The sequence below is a fragment of the Egretta garzetta genome, unplaced genomic scaffold (genome assembly GCF_000687185.1).
Source record: "Egretta garzetta isolate BGI_Z169 unplaced genomic scaffold, ASM68718v1 scaffold23, whole genome shotgun sequence".
Classification (NCBI taxonomy): domain Eukaryota; kingdom Metazoa; phylum Chordata; class Aves; order Pelecaniformes; family Ardeidae; genus Egretta; species Egretta garzetta.
Genome location: NW_009259237.1, coordinates 2856651 through 2882165, shown reverse-complemented (window position 1 = coordinate 2882165; position 25515 = coordinate 2856651). Strand labels below are relative to the sequence as shown.

Genomic DNA, 25515 nt, shown 5'->3' with positions numbered 1-25515 from the left:
GGCCCTTGGCAGTCCCCGCGGAGGGCGGCCGGGCGTGCTCGTCCTTGACTCAGCCTTGCAGCAGGGTACGTGCCGGGAAGCACAGCGCCGGGCTGCGGCTCGCACAGCGGCATTCTGGGTCCTCCGCTTCTCAGACTCCCGCACCCGTGTGCTTAGTCATGATAAGCTCCGAGACAAGATCACGAGGAGCCATCCACCCGTGTTACCCCCCCTCTCAGGAGCACGGCGGCGCCTGCCCTTGCCCTGAGATGGGGAAGGGGGGGGAGGTTTAGCAGGTTTAGCCCTCCCTTGCCTCATGCTGTCCACGTTACAGCAGATGCATTGCAACACGTTTTTACTAGAGGAGGAAGTAAGAGGTGGAAGCAGTATGATAATGTTCAGCCGTTTCATCCTGTAAAGTGGGACTAACGTTTTCTGTACAGTGTGCTGAGAAATAATGTGTGTGGTAACACTGTTGGACTATACCAGCAATCTGAAGTTTAATACTATGTAGATGCATCCCTGACTTGAGATTTAAAGTGAGCCTGGGTAATACAGATACAGTGAGCTTCTGTTATTGAGTGTTGAGATAAGTCTTGTTGCCTGTATCAAGCTTTTCATTGCCATCCTAGGTAAAGTGATTTTTCTTTCCTCTTGAGCTCATTAGATACTTCTTAAATTGTAATTAAACATCGTGTATGAAGTCCTGCATACCAGTATACCAGAGTTAAGTGTCATTTGCATTGATGGAAAAGGTATGCTAAACTTTTGGAGTATTGACTTCATCTGGCTCTTCTAACAGTACTTTTAATACTGTTAAAGAATTTTATTAATATTATCTACTAGCTCTTCTCTAACAGAGTTTCCTTACAAGTTGCAATTTTTCCTTACCTCTAGTATATCCCAAGAGACTGAATTTGGTAACATCCTCGGAACAGAGGAAAGCTGAAGCAAACTAGCTAAATAAATCAAAAGGTATTATCAAGAGGTTTCTTACAAGGTTCCTTCCTGAATGGCTTAAGCAAGTACTCCTATTGGGGATAGCACTGCATCTTCATCTCATTGGCTGTCATTTTAATATTATCCAAGCTACTTTAACCATAAGATGTACTCTGTCAATCTGTTACACTGTCACTGTACAGTTAACCGAGCAGAAGATATTTGACAACTGTTGTTTCAGGCATACACACTCATCTCTAACACACTTTCTCTATGCTGAATGTAGTCAGTGTCTCCTAGAATGTGTTTATCAGTGACATGTTCTTTAACAAGGTTATCTGTTTCAAATAGCTGCCCAACTTAATGTCTTTTTCTGCTGCCCATAAGGATAGGAAATAGTTGAAGTGTTTTAAGTTTACTTAATCTATCTTAGTCCTTTCTTTTCATTATTTTAGTCCTGTTTCTTGATAAACCAATGCATTCTAGACTACCAGGAGAACATTCTCATAGCAAAATACAATTACAGAACTGACAGCCTGGGTTAGTTTGACAGATCTGTTTGTATACTTCTTGCTGATTGCCACTTCATGAGCCAGATCAGCAGGGTGATGGTAGTTAACATCTGTTGAAAGCTTAAGTAGTCTGGAGGCTTGGCCACAAGGTCCTCTCTGTAGTTTGCACATCTCTCCTCATGGGAAATTAATCTTTATGAATACATTTCAGTTCTGCCAGGTACTAGCATAAAATCATTGACTATCTCTCCTCCTTTAAAAGGAAAAGAAAAACTTATACCCATGCAAAGGGCTTCTTGATACTGGTTCTGGAGAAATTTCAGACTGGTGTGAATAATTTTCAATCTGAATGTTTTATCTCTGATCACAAGAATCTATTTAATGTTATTATAAGAGCTTTACACTTTGTAATAGTGTCCTCTAGAATATAGATAGAAGATCCTTTCTTCCTTTTTGTCCTTTTTTCTTCCTCAGAATTTGTGTCCCCTGTTTTCCTGATAGGGAGTGTAGGCAAACCTGTGGGGTATACCTTTGGCTTTCTTTGCCACCCAAATGTAGGGTCTGGTAAGAACAGTGGGTCTTAACAACATGGGTTGTTCACTAGAAAAACTCTACTAGTTTTGAATGGGTTAGAACTGATATGATGCAGCCATCATAAAACTCAGCAGATAATAGATTCCTGGAAGCTGATTAAGGTATTCCTGATGCAGATAGCAAGTGCAAGATATAAAGCACTGGTATTACACTCCTGCTAGTTGGCTTGTCCATTATGAAGATCAGAAAGAGCCTCCAATCTAAATGGAAAATTGCCACCAGGGAATACATGTGTAATAATATATTTAGGGGTTGCATACAGCTGCTTTAGTTTGTGTTTAGATGGGAGATAAAATGCTTCTGAGATGCTGCAGGTGACCTTCCGATTAAGGGCTGCATCACTTAAATGTGGATGTGGCTTACGTGACAAGGCTCTTGTTCCACCTGGGTAGCGCTACCATTAGCTGCTGCATTGCAGAATGGGTACTGTAGCAGAATGCAACTGAGCTGCAGGGTTTTGGGCTTCTTTTTAAATAAAGGGTGGACCTCTTGGTGTAAGGGTTTAAGATGAGAATACATCTCATGCTGTGTGTTCTACCTTGTGTGTGGGAAGTTGGAGCTGGTAGCCATTGGTTGCTTTTTATTTTTCCATTAAAAGTCTTTGGATGCCATCTTTCTGCAGTTTTTTCAAATGAGTAGTGATTTGAATCTAGACAGAATTTCGTGGGATACTTTGTCCCCTAGATCTAGTGAGATTGATTTTTATTCATATAAGTAAAATAAAATAACAATGAATTGTAGAAGTAAGGCATATGTCAGGTAAATGTAAAGAAAAGATTGCAAGGCTTTTGTGTTCATGAAGTAGAACACTAGGAAAGACTATCTTTCTATATTAAAGTGTAGGTGAGAGTTTTGAGTTCTGGTCTAAAATGAAGAAGCATTAGTATGCTAATGGCCTTGCTGTATCATTAGTAAAATGTGTTCAAATCTGAGATCTGTCTGTAAATAAATTGCATCAAATCTCAGGTAGACTTGCAGGATTTTATTTTTTTATTTTATTCCTGTACTGTATCAATAAACAGAAAATTTGGCAGGTGAGAGGTAATCGTCCTTCCCTTAGCTAGCCATATTCCAGGTATCCTTGCGCTGGATTGCCAGGGTTTCAGGATCACTGTTCGCAGCCCCCTGAAGAGAAGGGTGATTAACATATTGATACTGATTTTCTCTACTTGCCTTGTGTTCTCACCTATAAGAGAAACACTCTTCTGAGATTGTGCTTGAAGACACCTTCCTTATTTAGTGTCTCTTGTATTTTAAGGAAAAAAGGACATGTTAATGTGTTTTCCTTCAAGTCAATGAAACTGCCCAAATGTCTAGGCCATGCTGATTATTACTGTTATTACAAGTTCAGCTCCGTTCTTTGCAGAATCTTGTCTGCTCTCTCATGTTTTATCTGTTTGGAATAGCAGTTATGCCATGGTTTGTCCCTGTGAAGTCTCTGGCTTGTGTGGTCACTAAAATAATATTGCATATTTCTGCGCTCAAGTATTGGGAAAGAAAAAGCAGGGGAGATAGTGAACAACACAGACATTGAGAATTTAGGTGCATGCAATTTCCTGTGGCTTGCACAAGTGAAGCAAAAGTGAGAGTAAGATATAAAAGGCCTTCTGTGCTTTTATAGAAGTCCTACTGAATTACTTACAGAACTTTTATTCTTCAGTTTAGAGTAAATGTGTATATTTGGCTGTAATGAGTGCAAAGAAATGGGTAGAAAACTGCTGTAAAGGACTAGAGGGACTGTAGAACATCTTGTATAGATAGAAGTCTAGTAAATGCAAATGGGCTTACTTGATTTCTGTTGGACTAACATTTGTGTTTCATCTCAGATGTAAACCTAAAAGTGCTCATGTAAACCTAAAAGTGTTAGGTTATAGCTTTCAGATGAGGATTAGTTAAATAATTTGGTGACTTCCACTGAGTCAGTGAAGACAGTGAGACTACAGCATGCACAAATGGGACTTAATTCTGCATAGTAGCTGACAGAATGCTTCTGTACATGAACCTTTATAGATTTTTTTTTTAGTTGGGCTTGTTGAAGTCTCCATATAGAGGAATGACTGTATTTGTTGAAAGGTCCTATAGAAAGAGAGTTTAATTTTTTAGCAGCAAAAGAATGTTAAGCTTGTTGCCTGTGATATATAGGAAAAGCTAATTATTGCTAGTGAATGCTAGTGGCTTAGTGAAAACAGAATGTGATTGTCCAACTGCGTTAGATATACTTCCTTGTATTTGGACTTTAACAAGCAGGAAGTGGGCGTTATAGTTTAGCTTGTTGAAAAACATGATCTTCAATTAAACTGACACACTAGTAAGTAATTTTGTAAACTTGTGGGGCAAATTGGTCCCTCAGGTCATCTTTACTAACTTGGTATAATTAGTATTCCGATTATTTTGTAACCTATAGAGGAGTTATCATTGTCTTGCTTAAAACAGTCACTTTGCAGGAAGGTGCAATTAAACAACCTGTTTGTTTTGACAGCTTGACTGTGAATACTGATCATGGGGATATCTTACTGGATTATTCAAAGAACCTTGTTACTGAAGAAGTGATGAAAATGCTGATGGAACTGGTAACTCTAAAATGTTGAATTAAAAAATAGGTCGTCTTTTAAAAAAGTTAACTTTTACCTGCAACTAATTATTCTAGCATTGCTTATATACATTTACCTCTGAATTTGAGAGACCATCAAAGTCAAAAGGTGCCTGTTTACAAATCTTGGCACTGTTCAAAGTCTTGCATTGTTCTTTACCCCAAGGTACAAGGCCATTTTTCAATGCGCAGATCTGTTTCTTGTGCTCACTGAGAAGATTTTTGTTTGTGTAACAGACTGGCTGGAATATGGCACTGTTATTGTGGTCTGCAGTAAAATAAGATTTATTTGTTGTAAGAGAAGGTGATGTCTTCTCTACCTGCAACTGAAACAATACTTCATGTGTCATGCAGTCTTAGTTTGAGATTTATTTGCAGTTGAAAGAGGTTTGTGTCATTAACTTCAATTTAGTATGGTGTCTATATTTACAAGCCTTCCTTAACTATTGGTTCAGCCAAAGGCTTAGACCAGATAGGACACAGATTTTTTAAAAAGGGAAGAATTGGCAAAAATAGCCATAGCAAAATTACTTTTGCTATTCTTCAGTTTAAAAAAAAAAAGAAATTCTAAGCTGGTACAAAGAATCATTAATGAATCCATTCATTAGCAGTATGACAAGATGAAACTGAGTAAGATGGATTCACTGCATCATGGTCATTCACATATGTTACTGTGTAACCTCTTAAAGGAATAAACACCCTGCATAAAAATACTTGCTTTAAAATAGGAGAATCAATTTTTAAGCTAAAATCTAGCTGGTCTTTTAATCTAATATAATTTTTCTTTCACTCTTGTATGTGGTAAATGTTCACACTCTTTAATGTAGCTGGACCTTTTTAGTGCATGTTGACTTCCTGCTATTTTTAAAAGGAATCTATTTTTATGTTTCTCAGGCAAAGTCAAGGGGTGTGGAAAGTGCCAGAGAGCGCATGTTCAGTGGAGAGAAGATCAACTTCACTGAGGTAAGGCTATTTCTGTTCATGATTCTTTCCCCTCAGTTGTGCCTATATGGATGTTCATGCATCTGTGTAAGAGGAGTCTGGAAAAAACTTACTCTAATTGCTACTCTGAAATGCTGAGGGGTTGTAATGTTTGCTGTGCTACTGACATGAGAAATTTTTACAGCTCTGACAAAAAGACAGAAGAAAGTGTGTGTGAATAGAGCTATTCGAACCTACATTCAAGACGCATGTAGTGTTTTAGATTTTGGTAGTATATTTTTTTCTTGCCTTCTCTTGCCTGTTTTGTAGAGAGAAAGATGAGTTGGATCTGGCAAAGGGCATGGAGCAGAGTGTTGCATTCCAGGTATCCCTTACATGCTTTTGCCTAATGTCAGTGTTCTTAAGACTTAGTAAACTGCCTACAAAGCTTTTGTGAGGATTCTGTAAGACTTTATGCTTTGGGTTGTTGGTGCTACTTATCTTTGAGTATGTTTAACAGTAGAGGCTAAAAGCAATCTTGGGAAATTAGCCACCTATTTCAGTAAGAGGATGAACATCTTCCTCTTTTTGTAGATATGAAGGTTGTTAAATCTTTGCTAAAACATACAGGAAAGCAACTGTACCTTTTTTCTGAAATTAAAAAGAGGATGAAACTGAACAGTATAGTGTGACTTATTAGTCTGCCTTAAATATTAGACTTTTTAGTATGTTTGAGGTAAATTCACAGGAATCAGTATTTCCTTTGACTTTGTTATTTACTGATTTAGCTGTTGCATAAGCTTTTTGCTTAAAATAACGTAGCAGTTGGACATTGTATTGTTTGTTGAATGCTACATACATGTAAAAGTGCACAAAGAAACAGATAAAGCTTCACTGGAGAAATGGTTCCTCTTCTGTGTTAATGTGTTCAATTCACAGATGTAATTCTAGCTACTGAAAAAAGGAAACGGGGAAAAGAGGGTGAGAAGTCTCTAAGTCTACCTGGAGAATTGTTTTCCCAGATACTGCTTCTCCCTAGCCTCATGTGACACAAATTATTACAGGGTTAGCCCATCTCTGACCATATATTATGGAGTTACTCTCATTGTCTATGTGAGAGCAAATGTAGCAGCCGCAGTCTTCTCAGAAGGATGCAATTCTCACAGCAAGCATTTAAACACAGTATTAAACTGGGATGTGTTTGGCTTCTGTGGCTAGCTCCCTATTTTGCTACTGTCTTGATATGACAACTTCATGTGCAATTACCTGTATGATGAGTCTAGAAACATCTTTTTCATTATCAGGCTATTTCTCATTTACAGTCAGAAGATGACTTGGAATTAGATTTGGCTTAACTTTTTTCTGTTGGTTAGAGTATCAAATCAAGTTGGCTTGGCTCTGGACTATGAGTGTGTGGACAATGTGAAATTGTCATGAGACCTTAAAAACAGGATGCTGTCAAACAGAATGACTGAGTAAACCTGAAGCAATAAGACAGAAGGGAGATGTTTAATTGCGAGAACTGACTTGTCTACTACTCTTGTTCTGATTTAGAACATTTTTTAGCTGTTTGTCTTAAATACTTAAGACTTGTCTGTATTTGGTGCTGCAGGCATTGGCTGGATGGCGTGTACTTATGTGGAAATTATTTATAGTGCACCCAAGTGTGTCATTGCCAGGTGTTTGTCCCAGATGAGTTAAAACTTGCAGCTTGATATGGCACAAAGACAGTGCATTACAAGGTAACTCGTATCTGGCTGCTCATTATGGGGACAATTTTCATAGCCCACCTGATATTTAGAAAATAATTCTGTTTAACAGTAGACTTCAGGTCAAATATGATTGCTTCTCTTGATCAAGACAAAACTTCCTTCAAGCCTGTGAGCAGTATTTACCAAATAGTACCATTCCATGGCTGAGTGTTGCAAAAAAAAAAGGCCTCTGTTCACCCCAAATTTAAGTGGGTACACTTCGATAATTAGCAACTGAAAGAGCTTTTTCGTATTCCCAGTCAGTAACTACAAACTCAATGATTTTTGAATTAGCATTTGGTATTTAAATCATAACTTGGCAGTTCATATTGTCTGTGTTGTCTTTGTCTTACAATGCCTCTCATTGTAGTGAGGAATGATGAGGTAGAGCAGACTAATTTTTTAATTTGTTCATTAGTATTGACTAACTCCTTCATTCTAGATTAAAGCTGTTAAGCTCCTGAACAGGCAAATCACAGGCCAGATTTCAATGCTTTGATTTGTGTATAACTGGAGAATTAATATAATGTGATGCATGCTAACAGACTTTTCTCATAACACAACTACCACCTACATATCTGGTGTGCAAATATTCAGGGAATTTTTACTTGGGGGCAGTGAGAAGAATAATGTAGCTATTGCATTCCTTTTTTGTCAAATGTTTAAACACATATTTGTCACTTCCTATGTGAAATGGACTGTGCAGGATAATTGAGAAAATGACAGAGAAAGTAACTTGGGCTGCTTGTTATAATTGATTTTCAGTATTGTCATTAATAGGTAACAGCTTCATCCTTGTATACCTGAAGCATGCCAGAATAATTAAGATCACCAAGTGCTGAATATTGCTGAATGCTGAATCTTGATCATTAAATGCTTTTCAAGGGATTTTGAGCTTTCTTTTCAAAGTAAACAAATAAGCTATTTGTTTATTTTGAATATTAGATGCTTTTGTAAGTCCTCTGCACTGATTCTGTGAGGTGAAAGGGTGATTTAGATAACTGGTGATGAGTGTGTGTGTACATATGCACACAAACTACTACTCTACTAATTCCAGTTAATCTAAAGGATTTTAAGTCTTGAAGATTATACTATCTTCTGGATGAGGCACCTGAGGCCCTGTGTATAATTTGGAAATAGCTTCATCGATTTTTATCCCTTCTTGTTTCAGAACCGAGCTGTGCTTCATATTGCTCTGAGAAATCGTTCCAATGTGCCAATACTTGTAGATGGGAAGGATGTTGTTCCAGAAGTAAACAAAGTGTTGGACAAAATGAAACACTTCTGCCAGGTATAAAGTACCACCATAGCTTATTCTTCATATATTTGTTCTATAACCAGCCAGGTTCTTACATATGTATTGTGAAGCATTGATTGTACATTGGTTCACATGGATTCATTGTGCCCTTGTTTGAGATTTATAATAATTCTGGCTCAAGCATGGCTTTGGAGCTATTTTTATGATGATTCACTTCTCTCTGTTCCAGTTGTGTTTTTCTTTAAATAGGCTCACTAGATCTTGGTTTTTTAGCAATCATCTTTCATTTACTTCAGAAGCTTTGTAAATCATTAAGTACCATTCAAATATTGCCTTATTTCTTCTTGTTAATTTTTTTAACTGCTTGACTCTATACAGTAGAAATTGCCTCTTAAAACTTGTGTAAAATCAGGAGTGAGGTAGAAGCTCCCAGCTCACTTGCAATTTGATTATGCTCTACTTAAATAGTTTCTTAAAGATCTTCTAGTTTTGGGTCAGATGCCTTTATGATTCTATTCTGCTTGCAGCTTTAGCAGCATGAAAGTTTTTTGTTCCCTAGTCAAATACAGCAGTTAACTATTATTTTCAAATATCACTAATGGTTCTTTGATTCTGTACACCTTAAATGTAGGCATCTGTCAGATCAGTTGAGGAAATGCTCTGAAGAACTCTAACAAAGTCAAATTTACGTGTGATAAAACTAATTGGTAGAAGCTCACTGAATAGTTTTAGTGCATTTTAAACACAGCTGTGAGGAGCTAGACCTGCTTGGTTGCTATTGTGAGTCTTATCGAGGTGGTAGAACCCAGTATCACTGCTAACTCATACTTGTTAACCTCTACAAAATGAGTCTGGATTATGTCCAGTTATTAATGGATAAATGCCAAAACCACAATAACTGACACTAATTGGTCTGAATTTGGTAGTTTCTTCAGATAATGTAAGAGCTGAATGGCCACAGAAGTTCTATGGTCTGTTTTGTACTGTAGAGTTTCTACTGTAGCTGTTTAAGATTTTGGTAGTGCAAAACAAGAGTTTTCACTGGTGCCACCCCCTTTATTGCTAGGTGGTTTCAATCATCAGAGCCTGTGAGCATCACTTTCCATGCAGATGTAACTTCTCTGATAATCTTCCGAAAGGAACTGCATAACATGGGTTTCATTTTGCAAAGATGCTTGTTTCAGTTGACTCACTTAGGCAGATGGGATTTTAAAACCATGACAACATCATGTACAGGCTACAGGAATGGTGTATACTAAAATGGATTTTCTGTTTGGAAAACCAGAAATATTTAATTTAAACATCTGTAGGGAAGAACAGCAACTATCAGCATAACCAGGTGATTTGTTTTAGAAAAACTGCTTTAGAATTGAGGAATGTATGTAGAAGCATGCATGATAATAGAAAGATTCCTTTTGTGATTGGAACAAATTTAATGCATAGGTATTGCAACAATTCAGTGTAGTGTTTTGATATTTCTTAACAATTGTAACTTTATTTGTCACCACTTGGTAACTGTTAAACCACCAAGAATAAAGCAGAAACCTGTATTATGTGCTGTTAAGGTGAAGCCCAGAAATAAATCTCCATTGGTGCAGTATAAAAGCTTCTTGAATGTTTGGTTTGCCAATAAATCTCTATCTCCTTTGCTTTATTTCTATTTTAACATCTTCCAGTTTAGTTAGCTAAATTGCTTCTGATTAAAAATACTTAAAAGAACCCACTCAGGTTCAAATACTTGTTTCAAATAGTTTAATGTACAAGACTTTTTCATTTTTAGCTTGATTTCTCTTGCCTTTGCCAACACACTATAAATACTATAGCAGTCCACACAGAAGGACAGTTAGATCTTGCAATGTGTTTTTAAATATGTACATTAGACGTCTAACATTTAATGAAGTGTCATCTTGGACATAACCAAATGTCTAGCTAAGAAGGTAGTTTTGAGTGTAGGCTTTAAAGTCTAGAAGCTTGAAAGTAGTCTTTGGAGATTTTCTACAACAATGCCTGAAAACACAGCCTATTTCCAGTGTTAGAATCACTAACTTTAGAAGTATAAAATAGTCATTGTAATATTTTTTTTTTTGCCACAGAGAGTCCGTAGTGGTGAATGGAAAGGCTACACTGGAAAGGCAATCACTGATGTGGTCAATATTGGGATTGGTGGCTCCGACTTGGTAAGCTCCTTACTTCCATACATCTTTTTGTGTGTACATGCTTGCAACGAAGATAAAATCTAATTGTTGCTTCTTTCCAGGGCCCTCTGATGGTAACTGAAGCCCTGAAACCATATTCCAAGGGAGGCCCTCGTGTTTGGTTTGTATCCAACATTGATGGTACTCATATAGCTAAAACCCTGGCTGAGCTTAAACCAGACACTACGCTCTTCATCATTGCATCAAAGGTATGTTTAATACAAGCACTGGAGTGTGATTTCCTTTAACTGTAAAGGATTCAGTCAGAATAGAGATTTGTCCACAAGAAGATCTAGATCAGGGACTTCTAGTGTGGACTGTTTCTAAACAGGCCTGTTGTGATTCATTCTAAACTTACAGTACAACTTGTGTTGCTACTGAAATACTTAGGGATCCAGAAGTGAAGTGGTGAAAATTACTTAACCTAAACAAGTAAGACAAATGAGCAATTTCATGTTGTCTAGGGTGTATTTCTCAGTCAACACAAGTTTAAACTTTATTCGCAGAAGTTTATTTTACTGTACTTCTCTGTGGGTGGAATGTAGGATTCTAGGTAGTTATTTCATTGAAATTCAAGATCTTGTCTCATTCCTTACTTTCACTTAAGGTTACTTTTGGACTTTTATATTAAGTACAATGTTACTTGTTAACAGTGTTCTGGTTTTTGCATATTTTGTTTTAGTGAATTGCATGTAGGTTGGGAATCTCCATTCTGTTTCAGGATAGTAACAAAATATCTTCATCTAAGTAACTTAAATGCTGAGTAGTAAAGATAGTCTGCTGGTAGTTTATAAGATGACACTTACTGCTGAATACAGACTCAATAGTTGCCTTTTTTTAAGTCTTGCCTTGCTAGTAACTTATTCTGTAAACATAATTGCTAGCTGCCATCTTCCTTTGAGGAATGCTTCTGTCTTAGCAGAGGAAACTGGTGAAGACAAACTTCACAATTATGTAAATTGGGTCACCTTCATTTGTAAGGCACAGTAGAACCTTTTTACTGTTGAAGACAGGGTGCAACAAATGAACATGTGTGTAATGCTGGCCATGCTCTATGGTGTGGTGCTCATTATCTTATCTTGGCAATACTACAGCTGAGCAACAGCTTTACAGTGTAACAAGGAAACTTCACAAAGTAATACTAATGGTCACTTTGAATAATTGAGTTCAAGGATCACGGTTCAAAGGCTTAGAAGACTGCCAGATTGAAAGAGTAACACTTCAATTTCTGTTTGCCAGACTGTAGTTAGATAATTGGATATATTTGGAAGAGGATGAATGGCATTTTTTTGTTTTCCATAACAGGCTTGTGTTTCATAATGAAATATTTCTGGAGATGGATGAGAGCAGGTTGAATCTAGCGTTCACCCTTAAAGCTAAATTTTGATGGTTGAGTAAATCAGAATGGTTGTAGATATTTGGAAAACTGCATGACTGAACTTGTATGCACACTTCATGAAGCAGGAAAATGTTTTCCTCTAATCAGCAAAACAAAATTATGGCAAGAGTCTTAGCAGAAATGAGTGTTCCTACATGAAAAAGTAGGAATTGAACAAGAGGACAATCCAGCGTAGCTAGGTCATCCTGTTTTGATGCTCAATTAGTTCCTTTTTTGTTGAATGGTGAAACTTCATGTTTAGTGAAAGACTAAAGTAGAAAATTTTAGTCTCAAGGTTTTGCATAACAGTTTGGGGGAGGGAAGGCAGGAAATGGGAAATAATTGTTCCAGTTCCAAATATATGCTAGTTTAAAACTAGATAGGTAAATCTAGCAACACTGATCTTCACTGGATTGATAAACTTGCTTTTTTGCTGAAATCTGGCAGCAGCTGTTTTATGAACATCTAAAATCACTCTGCTCTGATTACCTGGAACATATGATGTTTTAGCAGCCTGAACTTGTTTCAATGAAGTACAGTGTTTTACATACTTGTTTGTTTTATGATGTGCAGACTTTCACCACCCAAGAAACTATCACCAATGCAGAAACGGCTAAAGAGTGGTTCTTACATGCTGCTAATGATGTAAGTCTAATACATTTAGGTTACGTAACAGAATGCAGTAACTCTTTGTGTGGTTTCTCCCTGGTCATTCTGTGTGTTTTGGAGCAGAGCCAATAGCTGCCCAAACATAAGCTGTATAGCTCAGCAAATGCTGTATGCACAACACTTCAGTGCTTCATAGTTAGTGACAGGCTGTTATGCCTGGTCAAAGTGATAAACCCACTCGATTTTCATTAGAAATAGCTGTCATGCATTGTTCCCCAAAGTCCTGCCTGTTAAGTAATAGTGTAGCATTTACCTTTGAGCTGGCTAATAATTTGGTGGAACCACTGATGTGGAAATCCAGGAATATGGTGCTTATGTGGTATTACTTTCCAACTCTTGGAAAATCTTTAAAAACTGGAAATGAAGCTATGGTCAGAGTCATACACTGGCATTTCTATGACAGATGGCTGTGCTATCAATAGAAACCTTGTATTTGGCTTGTTCTCTCCTATTTCTAACCTTTAAAAGAAAAAAGCAGATACTGCCTGCTCAGGTTAAGATGGTCTTTAACCTGTTCCAGTCAGGGTAGCTGTACTTAGTTTGAAAGGTGGGCTTTCAAATTCCTCATTATACTATTGTGGCAGACAACTCATCTTTGTTCACCAGAACACTTGCTGAAAGACCAAAGTCTAAATCTGGAGCTTGAGATTTATTAGTAATTCCAGTTGTCTTAGTCTTTTGACTCTAGCCGGAAGGGTAGCACATGTACAACAAATTCCATCTGCTCCAAATTGGTGTTAGTGATGTCCCAAACTGATAACATATACTTAAGGAAATAATGTGCTGCTCTAAGTAGTGACTGCTTCCAGAGGGATTTCATGAGAATATTATCAGAATATTATCTTCAGACAAGCATGCTGCCAAATCCCACATTGAATGTGAATAAGATGATTTCAAGTTGATAACACACAAATAATTGGTGATAGTCAACAGTATTTTGTTTAAGTGTAAATGGTAGCAGATCTGCTTTGTGACCAGAAATCAAAATAATTAGCATTCTTGTTCTAACAATCTGTTTATTTTTATTAAGCCTTCAGCTGTGGCCAAACATTTTGTTGCCTTGTCTACCAATGGTGTAAGTATAACAAATCTTTTTTTTTTTCTATGTACCTTTAAGATAGGCTTCCTTAATGGATTTTAAAAATGAGGCTATCTTTTAAGACACCATTACTTGAATACCAGTAGTTAGCCGCCTTCTTGAAAGGAAGAGTATGTAATAGATTTTGAAACTACTATTTGAGAATGGTCATATTGATCTCTGGAAGTGAAGGTATACTTTTTCTGATGAGTGCTCTGCATTTTTAAAATTGAGGATGTAATTGGGAAATTGTGTATCCTGATTAGGTATGCAACTTGTGTTTTTTTATTTGCTAGACATACAGCTTTTTAAGAATGTTGGTTTTACTTATGGTGTTCTTACATGCTCTTTTTATTCTAGCCTAAAGTTAAGGACTTTGGAATTGACCCAGACAACATGTTTGAGTTTTGGGATGTAAGTAAATGTCTAATGTTGTGTGGTAGATGTTAACGGTTAGCATAATCTAACTTGCTTCAGAAAATGTTAACTAGATATCGGGGAAACTGCCAAATCCCCTATATTATAGTTGTATTCTCTGTACTGAAATATCTGAAAACTTGTAACTAAAGGCAAACTGGGAACATGTCAGGCAAGCAAAACAGTCTTGGCCATTCCATTAAAATCCTGCAGTCAAAGGTCTGAAGAGGAGCTTCTGTATTCTTGGCTGTCTAATCAGCTGTTGGGTAACAGGAGATACAAGTCTTAGCTTATTCCTCAGTGTAAGTAGTTATTATAAGCTGTGACATTTGACTGTTGGGGTCTACTGTATATAATCTAGGCCTGTAAAGGTCAAACATCAGAAACAGGAACCTGATTTGATATTTTATAGCAGGTACATATTTTAAGTATACTGCCCTTAGTCTTCGCCCTTATACTTAATCAGAAACAGGTTGGTTTATGTCTGACTATGTGCCTGACAAACTAAACTTTTAAAGCTGCTGTTTAGAAATTATCTAGAGCATTACCTTCCCCTAGATAGCATCATGATCTTGCTGAAGCAGGCTTTACCTACAGAGGAGTAATATTGGGAAAGCAGTTAATAAAAGCTGCAAATCTAGCATTTGGGAGTGAACTGGAAGCAAGGGATCTGCTTCAACAGATGTTATATAAATTGAACAAGTGAGATAACTTTAAAGTCTCAAAAAACACATACTTAAGGATTCATTACTGTAATGTGCAGGTTCCCTTGATCATACCATATAACATGTAGTGAATTATCACCAGCAATAATACTTATTTTGCTGAAAATAGTCTAAACACATGCTGCTATTTTGTAATAGTTTAAATAAGCTTGAATTTAAAAGCCTTGCATGTCTCCCTGACTAAACCAATCTCTTGTTTTCAGTGGGTTGGTGGCCGCTACTCTTTGTGGTCTGCCATTGGTCTCTCCATCGCCCTGCACATTGGTAGGTATTCCTATGATGTAACAATGTCAAGAATTAATCTGTTTGCTTCAGGAAAATAACTGTGGAATGCATTAACAATTGTGGATTATGGATCAGATTTGTGGCAAGTATTATTTTACCCAACCTACTGAGTAGTTGGATGTTTTTGCTAGAAACTGATCTGTAATGCAGTGGAAACACTGAAACTTTAGTACTGTAAATGCAGTTTTGGAAGTTACCCATTCTTAGGTATAAATAGTCAAATTGAATCTCTTTAGTCATCTGTATAGCCCAAAGTGCCTGACTTATGTAAAGCCACGTCAATGTCGAAAATTAGACTTTGCAACTGATATTCCTAAACTTAAGAGTAGGGTGTTTAGTTTCTGTGAGTGCATACCCACTAAACATCAAAATCCTGTCTCCAGTTCTGCATATGAGTTCTGTTTAGCATTGTTAACTATTTCCTTCTCCGCTTCCTCTTGTTCCCAGTATTTGTTCTTCTAGGCTATAGGGCCTGATGATACAGGAATGCTGTTTCTATCTGCAGTTGATTGTGAAGCAAACATAGACCCTCTAAATTGATCCCTACCTACTCGTATTGTATTGACATTGCTGATACAGATCTCAAATGCAGGTGGAGAGTACACAGTGAATGTCAAAGAGGTCTAAGAACTGCTCTTCCTTGGTGAGCAGGCTGTTCAGCAGCCTTGTATTTGTTCCATCATCACTTCTTTCAGATACTTAGTCTAAAACCATAATGTAGTTTATTTTTCTAAATAACAGCTGGCATTCCCTTGCTCTGAGGTTCGAAGAAAAACATTGGGTTTGGTGTTCTTGGAATGATATGAATAGGAGTTGTCATGTGTAGAAAAACCTATCTGATCAGCAAAATAAACTTCAGTCAGGCACTTACTATTTTGTCTGCAATAAACTGTTCATCTCTGCTGTCAGACAGATTTGGTGCTGACTGCTGACACGCCAGTCTATCTGCACTTCTTGCTCTTATATCCTTCATCTCTCAAAGCTGGCTTCTGACCATAGGTAGAGCTGCTGCTGCCCTGATTGTCAAACACTTCACCATGATCTCAAGTTTTTCCGTGTAAAAATCGGGATTTCTGGCTTTGCAGGAAAGGATGGTATTAGTTAAACTACTCATTAGTGAAAATGAATGGCGATTTAAATACCCAATTATAGAGCAAATAAAAATCAGGTGAACTGTTGAGAGAATGGGGAAGTAGGGGGGAACCTTTCCATTTGAGAAGATCTTAGTACAGTTGTTTCTCCTCAGACTAACACAGAAATCCCTGCTGTACTAGCCTTGCCCTCTTTTTTTTTTGAGGATATCTATCCCACTGCGGCGAAGTGACTAAGTGTTCAAACTTGCTGAAAACTGTAGCCTCTAATACAGAGCCTGGTCTTAATGCCTCTGTTTTCCTTCCAATTCCTCATTCTGCCTGAGTGGGGATTTTGGGCAAAGGCTTTTGAAGTACATTTAATGAAGTTGGACTTGCTCTGAAGTCCAGGCTTTAATCATAACTAAATATATCTGGCTTATGGGATGCAAATTTCAGGAGACGTCAAAGTGCAACTTTAAACTCAATTAGTAGTTGGGAGCCTTGCTGCATGCAAGGAATCTTAACTGTTTTATGATTGTCTCTACCAGAAAAATCAAGTTTGAGTTGTAATATAAATACAAATTGACTTTTTCTCTTGTTAGGTTTTGACAACTTTGAGAGCCTGCTTGCAGGAGCCCACTGGATGGTGAGTGTGGGACGCCTATTTCAGATTTGCTCCTCTTGAGAGTTGTTAGATAACTGAAGGCAGTTCGGTTACTAAAGTTTATCTCCCCATGTCCTCTCAATGCTTCTAAAAAGACTGTGCTTGGGAAGCTTTCACTGTATCAAAACAACAACAAAAACAATTTTAAGAGTTGGGAAGGGTGACGGTTGCTTTATCAAAAGTGTAATTCTTTTCCTTTGTGTCACATAGGATAATCACTTCCACACTGCCCCACTGGAGAAGAACATGCCTGTTCTGTTGGCCATGCTAGGTGTATGGTACATAAACTGCTATGGATGTGAAACCCATGCCCTTCTGCCCTATGACCAATACATGCACCGCTTTGCTGCCTACTTCCAGCAGGTAAGACTCAGGCAGAGTAAAGGTGTCAAGAAGCAAATATGTAGATATGCTTCTGTCCTGGTTCTAGAACCTGAATGCATGTTTCTAGGTTAAAATTGCAATCAAGGGCCGGAAGAGACTGGTGCCAAGATTGAGATGAGCTTATCTGCTCAGCTAATTTAGAGATTCTTTTTCTCAGACCTCCATTATCTTGGTGTCCATAAATTAAGCACCTATATCCCTGATACTTACGGAATTCCCATAAATGAGCAGCACTCATTATAGTTGAAGTATGTGTGGAAACTTGTACTGATGCTATGTGATTCTGCAGTATCACCTTTCTTGCTCTTCCCTTCTTTTAGGGTGATATGGAATCTAATGGTAAATACATTACCAAGAAGGGCTCTCGTGTGGACTACAGTACTGGCCCTATTGTGTGGGGAGAGCCTGGCACCAATGGGCAGCATGCTTTCTACCAGCTTATCCATCAAGGTAAACTTGAAACTATTCAATACCTTGTTTTGGAATTAAACTCCGAATGGCTACAAAGCTGGAAGAGTCGGAAGAATTGACACTGGTTTAGAGGTTGGGCTCTTATCTAATCTAGCATCACATTGCTATGGTGCTCTTAATTAGTGGCTTTAGAAGGCTGAAAGATGCAGGTTTCAATTCTACAGTAAGGAGCAACAACTGAAGCTGAAACTACTGAGCTGTATTGTTACTTCCCACTGCTGTTAATAAAAAAAGCTTTTTATAAAAGCTTCTTGAAGTGGCTGAGTCTTCCAGTAACTCTGAAAATGGGGTGAGAATTGAAGATTTTCTAAGACTTTCCTGTTGCAGGGTTATTAACATGGCTTTTCTTACAGGAACTCGCATGATTCCCTGTGACTTTCTGATCCCAGTCCAGACCCAGCATCCAGTCAGAAATGGCTTGCATCACAAGGTAATAAGTTCTTTGTCAGGGCACCCATATTTTCTTGTGACTGAAGGCATTGAAGCTTATTCACTATTGCAGTGTGCAAGATTTCTAAATGTCCCTTTGAAACTATATACATAGGTTCTATGAACATTCATGATGGGTTTGAAAAAAGCTAAATTGTAACTACATATTATATGTAATAGTGGTATTTTTGTTCTTGAAGAGATTGCAGCCACAGTTCTTGAAGCAGATCAGTGGTGTGGCCTATTAGCCTATGGAGGCTGGAAAGACTTGAGTAATTAAGTATTTGGAGAGAAAATTCCTTGTAGGAATTGTAAGGAGTGCAATTCTTGCAGAGTAGTAAGAAGCAAATTCTCAGAGCTGATGAAAACTTCCTTAGTGATGCTGTTTCAAGTCTTAAACTCTACGACAAAAATTTAGTTATACTATCACAGCTAGGGCGATAGCCTTCTATGCATAGATACTCTTAACCAGTCCAATCTTTTTAGTTTAATGTATCATCCAACTAAGGATTTCCAGTGAACAATGTCTTAACAATTTTAAGTTCCATAGGTGGAAACATGGCCAGGTCTACTACTTACTGCATATTTCAGGAAAAGCATGTTTCCTCACTAAATTTCAATCTTGTCATGATTTCAGATTACAAGTGCTATTTAAATTGCGTAACAGTAACTTTTTGTCAAGTAACACCAAGTACAGGTGAAAGTTTTAGAAGATGACTTTGCAAAAGAAGGGGAGAAAAGCTTTCATTCAACTGCAGATATAGTAAGAGTTTATCTTCAATGTCATGGATAGGACAAAACCACACATGAATTTGCAAGCTAACATTAGACAGGGAACAGGAAACTAAAAACTTCTACTGTATTGGTAGGGATCAATATATGGTATGCTGTGAGGATTTTCCTTCATATAGAGTAAGTACATCTTAGTTGATTACCTTTGACCAATCTTTGCACCTGGTTTTCCATGCATATGGTGCAGCATGGGATAGAAGTGTAGACTATACTAGGTGAAAGGCGTGTGTGAAATCCTGGCTCCTTTGTTCTCGCTGCAAGGCTTGCAGTCAGTTTCAGCAGGGGCAGGATTCTGCAAAGCAGTTCTGGTTGTCTTTGGATACATGCACTATTAAAATAGTAATCAAGTTGCCTGGCACTCTGAGGTAAAAAGTAATAGTAAGCATTATACAGCTTAAAATTACTGCATAACTTACTGCCATAGTGTTAAAAACTAGTTGTAACTCTAGACTAGGTCTCAGTCTAGATTCAGGCACTCTAGGTCTCACTATTCCAGCTAGAGGAAACAATAGCTTGGGTTGACGTTTTTACTTCTACCTGCTAGATCCTTTTGGCCAACTTCCTTGCTCAGACTGAGGCTTTGATGAAAGGAAAGACTGCTGATGAAGCTCGTAAGGAACTTCAAGCAGCAGGACTGAGTGGAGATGCTCTGGAGAAGCTTCTTCCCCATAAGGTAACCAGGCTTTGCCACTTGACAGCTTTCCCCTAGTGATGTACTGTGGTGGTGAGGGCATTGTGTTGCTCTGCCTGATGGAGTTCGCTAATGGGGCAGTGCCCTCCGGTGGCTGTCAAGTGCTACTGTCTTAACAACCGCGAAGGTTGTGTTGACAGGTTCTACCTTCTCAGGTCTAGTGGAGTAGTCTGTGAATGGCACTCCTGCTGTGCTGATCTGGAAGCCTTTTGAGGCATTTCAGAAAACATGAGCCATCTCATCACTGCCTCTAGGATATTGACTTGTATTTTACTTCTTCCTGTAGCCCATAGTAGCCAGTTAATGGTGCTTAGAGATAACATTTTGCCATTGTGTTTGTAATAAAACATCAAAATTATACAATTTTGTCATTGAAGTTGTTAGCCTTTAAAGCTTTCAGGATTTTTTTTATTTGCTGCTAATATAAATAATCCAATGTGGGCTATAAGGAAAATGCAAACTACCAGTTTCTGATGTGAGTTTTACAGTATAGTAGGTACCAATGTAACTCTTGTTTTGAAAGGTCTTTGAGGGAAATCGACCAACCAACTCCATCATGTTTACAAAACTGAACCCATTCACTCTAGGAGCCATCATTGGTAAGTAAATAGATCTCACCTGTGAATGCTTGTTATGATTTTCTGATAAAGTTTATTGATAAATCTGTGGTTTTTTCTGCTTATAGCCATGTATGAGCACAAGATATTTGTTCAAGGAATTGTCTGGGATATTAACAGTTATGACCAGTGGGGGTAAGTTAAGTCTCTTTGATCTGTTTCTTGTATACTTATTTACTGTGGTAGTTCTTAATCTGTCATGACGTAGGGAAAAGACAATGAAAAAATAAGCTTTATACTTAGAGCAAATGATTATAGGATAGTTTTAAATGAAAAAAAAATTTAAAAATTTTTAAAAAAAAATATTTTCTGGGGATAAGTCATGTATCCTTGTTCAGCCTTGCATAATGACTTTGTAGATACTTTTAGCTAAGGACCTCTGTTCAGTTTGATTTTTAAAAAAATACTATGAATGTAGAAAAGAGGCAATAGCGATGAGTAAAATAGTCAAGCAGGCTGAACACATGCTCTGAGAATTAAAAAAGGGAAAATAAATTCACTTCTAGAAGGGGAAAAAGTTATTTTACCTCTAGAAACATTTAGTAGGCAGCATGAATGGTATCTCTTAAGTGAAAGACTGACCATCTCTTAATTTTCTTTTACTGGAGATAGAACATTCTTGGCAGATGTCTTCATATACAGGAGCCCTAGGTCTAATGGTGGTTGCACCTGTGACTAAGGTTCATGGTAGAGCTCCATGTGGAGAACAGCAGCTTCATAAGGAGTTTGTCACTTAGTCACTTTTAAAAATGGAAGACTTAATCAGGAGCTAATCAGATTATTTTAACCTGTAGTAATACTAACTGTACTGCATACTGTATGAAGAGTTATGTAGGAGAAAGAGGGGCTGGGAAATGAGTAAGATTTTTCAGGTGAAACCTGCCTATGCTGTGAGGGGTTATTTGGAAGAGAACGTTTGCTCTACATGCCTAGAATAGCAGTTTACACTAAGCTCCCTTCTTAAAAGCTGAAGGATAGGTCTGTCTTCACATATGCTTTCTTAGAGTTATGCTACTACAGGAAGTTCTTTAAAATATCATAGTAGAAACTGAAAACGGAAGACTGTCTAATAAAAGCTGATTTCTGCTGTAAACTCTGAAATCAGGAGTGGGATAGGAGTAAGCACAGCTTTTACTGCAACACATCAAAATCTAGAATGGCATCCAAAACTAACTGTGGAATGTGGGGATGCTGTAGAACCAGCCTAGTTTCTTGCAGCTGTTGAAATATCCTAGATTCTTCCCCTGTCTGTGGCAGTAACTCCTGGATAGTGTGCTGTAGTGCTGGGGAAGGCTTCTAGGCCTGCAACTCAGCTGTTGTTTATTGTCTTGGTGCTACAAATAAATGTTCTAAGTGATGTCATGTTAAACAGTGAACAGTAGCAAGCTGAATGCATTCTGCATTGGGGCAGGCTGCATAACACAAACAAGTACTAAAGGGGAACAGACTCTGCTTAATTTCTAAACCAAAACTTTCTCTTAGACATCCTGTAATTTGAGAGCTGTCTGTTCAGCTAAGCAGCTGTGAGAACTCCAGTTGTTCATGAATGGCACAGAGTTGAGTAATATTAACTTTGTCAATAATATGTGAAGGGAAGAATATTCATGAATAGTGTTCACTGTCAAGTTATTCTTTACTGGCACCTATTTTTAATGTCAGTGGCTTATAGTAAATGCTGTAAGTTGTTAGCACTAATGTTTTTTTTCTTTCTTCTGCTTTTGTAAATGCAGAGTTGAACTTGGAAAACAACTTGCCAAGAAAATTGAGCCTGAACTGGAGTCAGATGCTCCAGTGACATCTCATGATAGCTCAACAAATGGGCTCATCAATTTCATCAAAAAACACAGAGCCTGAAATGAAAGTTTTGGAGGACATCGACAATCTAACCACCGAATTCCCAAATCTGTTGTAGTTGTGCTTTTTTTAGCCACTTCTAACAAAAAGCACTTTACAGATGTAGCTTCTTCACTTGTTGCAGTTAATCTTGTTGCGTCAAGTGTTGCAAATGAGAACTAGTTTTGTGAAATCCAGAGATTGTATAGTTGCTTTCTATTTTTGTGGCTGTTAATCTGTAAAGTGCAGCTGGTATGTTCCTCAGTTCTTACCCCTCAACTTCCTTTAAAGGTGATCACATACTGGTACTAGACAATAAAAGGTATTATGGATGAGTAAAACTTCTTCACTCTGTATCTTTAAAGTGCAGACCTAGTAACATTTGCCTCACTGTGTAATGTCCTCTGAAGCCAAGTAAACTAGCTTCTGTCTTTTTGGACTGGTTCTACTGTAAGCTGGAAACTAGAATGTGTTCAGAGAATCAAATCTACAGATGTAGGTTGTTCATGCTGCATGATTGGTTTGAGCAAGATACAAATTTTTTTCAATGCTACTGTGAAAAGGAAGGTTTAATAATGTGTGGTAAAAGATCTCTTGGTTTCTCCATATGCTGTGGAAGCCCTGTGTGGACAGCTATCCAAAAAGGAAGAAAGTTCCTGGAGTGACAGTGGTATCTTAATTTTTCCAAACAGTTTTCAGGAGTTTGTGAAGCATAAGCTTGGGATCACTTGCAGAAGAAATGTATTTTTGGGATCCTCCAGAGGTAGTTTCTCTCACTCTCTCACAGCATCACTGTTTCAAGAAAAAAAAACTTAAATATTTGTAAGCAAGTTGTAAGCAAGTTGCTTGCATCCTCTTTCATTCTCTATCACTGTTAACCCCTCTCTGCTAGCAGACTGGCATGCTGTGGCTATTGTTCTGTAACACCTTTAATAAAGGTAAGACACAAGCTTTGAAAGGAGAAATGAGATGTTAACTGTGGTTCTCATACCCTGAACTCCTTGTGACAAATGCTACTCTGGCTTCAAAGTCTGAGCTTGTAACTCTGAATGCACGTTTGCTGCACAGATTCAGTGGCAGGAACAAAAGTTTGATCTTGCTGATGGTGGCACACTAGCAACTCCATGGTGTTTGACAATCTGGCTGCATGGATTTGAGTTGTTAAACTCAGACTAAGTGTATATGTAGTGCTTGGATGCTTTGCTTTTGATCAACGTTATAAAGCAATTTCTCCACATAAAACATGGTCACAGAAAGAACCCACTAGAGGGAGGCATCATATTTTCATATGAGGTTTTAAACCTTTCGTCCAGCTGTGTAAAGGCATGTGCTAAAGCACAACTTCATCTTTCTGTAGAGGCAGGTGTGAAGTGGGACATCTTTGTGTAGAAGCCTGTCATGATTTGAATGGTAAAGCCCATTGGTTTGTCTCAGTGCTATTGTTTCGGTTTTTTTTGACTGTGCTTCTCTTGGAAATTAGACCCCAGCAACTTTTCTTGGAGAAGAAAGGTAGCAATATGTATTCTCTAACTCTAGTTATTCTCTGACCTGGGTATTGCAGTGTTTACTGATGTGAAATATAACACACCTGCTGATAATGCATCAGCTGGTTTTGCTACCACCCTTTAACTCAAAGCACAAAGCAGGACAGCACCACAGAGATCAAGATGCTGCTTCTGTGTGAGGAACCAATATTCCTCCAGTAGGGTTTTTTGGACCCAGTCCTCGAGGCTTTAAAAAGAAAAAAAAAAAAAATAAAAAAAACTTAAAGAAAAAAATGTTCCTTTTGGAAACATTTCACCCTTTCCATGGGGAGAAAAAACAACAGGCTCTGGATGGCCGTTTGCTCTGGATACCAATGCCTCTGGGTGCCATACCAAGAGCAGGGGCTGCTGTGAGGTAAGGCGCGGGCGGGCGGGCTCCGGCCTCCCCAGAGGTGCCCTCGGGGCTCGGTTTTTGCAGGTCCTCCCTCGCTCCAGCGAGTCCTTGCACCTGTAAGAGCTCTCGGAACTGCCCCTTAGGTGGGGATGCTGTTTGCTAATTGATGGTGCGACTTAGCAGCTGCTTCCTGGGGCATCAACCCGGATGCCAAAATTATTACCTTAGAATTTACAGACTGTGCAAATGACTGCGCCGTGGCATAACTGCTCATGTCTCTGGTCTAACACAGGATAAAATTAGTAAAGAAGCTTTAAAAGGAGATTTATTTTTTTCCCTGCAGTGGTTGAAGAGGGCATGATTGGAGGTCACGAATAGCATGTGAGGGAACGGACTGTGGCTACATTTTGAAGATGAGATGGCATAAGAACCACATAAGGCTCAGGAAGTCACTTTCAGTGATGAGAGTTGGAGGCTAAGGGCCAAGGAACTAACCTCATGCCTGCCCAAGTCTCGCTATGCCCTGGGTATGTCCTTACAGCCACATTGGAGGTGGAGAGTGACCCAGCTAGGTCCTTGGGCTGGCCCGGTACTGCTCTTCCTACCTTCAGCCATGGCATACATCCTGTTCAATAAAAAGCACAAGAAGTTTTTGAGTCGGTTTCTGGCACTTGAGCTCCAGTGGATCAGTTTAAATCCTTCTGTATAATATCAAGCCAGGATGAAATGGGTGTTTTCATAAATAGTGCTATAATAGTGAGAAGGTCCAACCTAGTAAATTCTAATTGGGAAAGTGCAATAGGCATGGCTGGGCTCCCTGATGAAACTGTATTGTCATACTACAAGAGAGAATGAAAGGTAGTAACATGCCTAAAGTAAGCAAAAACTTGTCAGACCCGTGAGCTGGAACAAGATCTCTGATCCTCAGCCCAGTTTGTTCCTCTTGAAGGCCTCTGAGGAAATACAGTGTGGGGATGCTTCAGTCAGTGTAAGTAGTTAAGCTGATATATGCATATAAAATACCATGTTTACACTTGCAATGCTAATTTGACTATGTAATCATAATTTTTCAAAGTCAAAATTCAGCTATGAATATATTTTAAGAGCTATTGAGAAGGTAGTTACTGTATTTAAGGGAAAATTCTAATATTTTAAGAAAATTACATGAAATTCATATTGTATTCCCACTGGGTGTGCACTTAATGTAGACTGTGTGGGTATGATATTAAAAGAATACATTTGCATCTTAATTGATCTAAAAAGACTGTCTCTTAGAGCTATGAGTGTGGTGAAGATGTTTTCTGATTCTTTTGCTTGAAGAGAATTTGGTGGAAATAGTAAGTTATGTCCTTTGGTCCAATTCACAGTGATCTGATCTGCTGGGGTGGTTCT

At 38.2% G+C, this 25515-nt stretch overlaps 1 protein-coding gene across 1 annotated transcript in view; it reads left to right on the top strand.

The window, feature by feature from the left end:
• GPI (glucose-6-phosphate isomerase) overlaps positions 1 to 23741 on the top strand; it is a 24903-nt gene extending 1162 nt beyond the window's left edge. The window contains exons 2-18 of the mRNA XM_009635937.2: positions 4429 to 4594; positions 5509 to 5577; positions 8458 to 8577; positions 10638 to 10721; positions 10802 to 10948; positions 12691 to 12762; positions 13817 to 13861; positions 14225 to 14278; positions 15210 to 15270; positions 16967 to 17010; positions 17239 to 17391; positions 17733 to 17862; positions 18237 to 18313; positions 19649 to 19777; positions 20319 to 20394; positions 20481 to 20547; positions 22143 to 23741. Coding sequence (XP_009634232.1) covers positions 4429 to 4594; positions 5509 to 5577; positions 8458 to 8577; positions 10638 to 10721; positions 10802 to 10948; positions 12691 to 12762; positions 13817 to 13861; positions 14225 to 14278; positions 15210 to 15270; positions 16967 to 17010; positions 17239 to 17391; positions 17733 to 17862; positions 18237 to 18313; positions 19649 to 19777; positions 20319 to 20394; positions 20481 to 20547; positions 22143 to 22266 — 1618 coding nt within the window. The 3' untranslated portion in view covers positions 22267 to 23741. The remainder of the gene's footprint in view (positions 1 to 4428; positions 4595 to 5508; positions 5578 to 8457; positions 8578 to 10637; positions 10722 to 10801; positions 10949 to 12690; positions 12763 to 13816; positions 13862 to 14224; positions 14279 to 15209; positions 15271 to 16966; positions 17011 to 17238; positions 17392 to 17732; positions 17863 to 18236; positions 18314 to 19648; positions 19778 to 20318; positions 20395 to 20480; positions 20548 to 22142) is intronic.
• The last annotated feature ends 1774 nt before the right edge of the window (positions 23742 to 25515 follow it).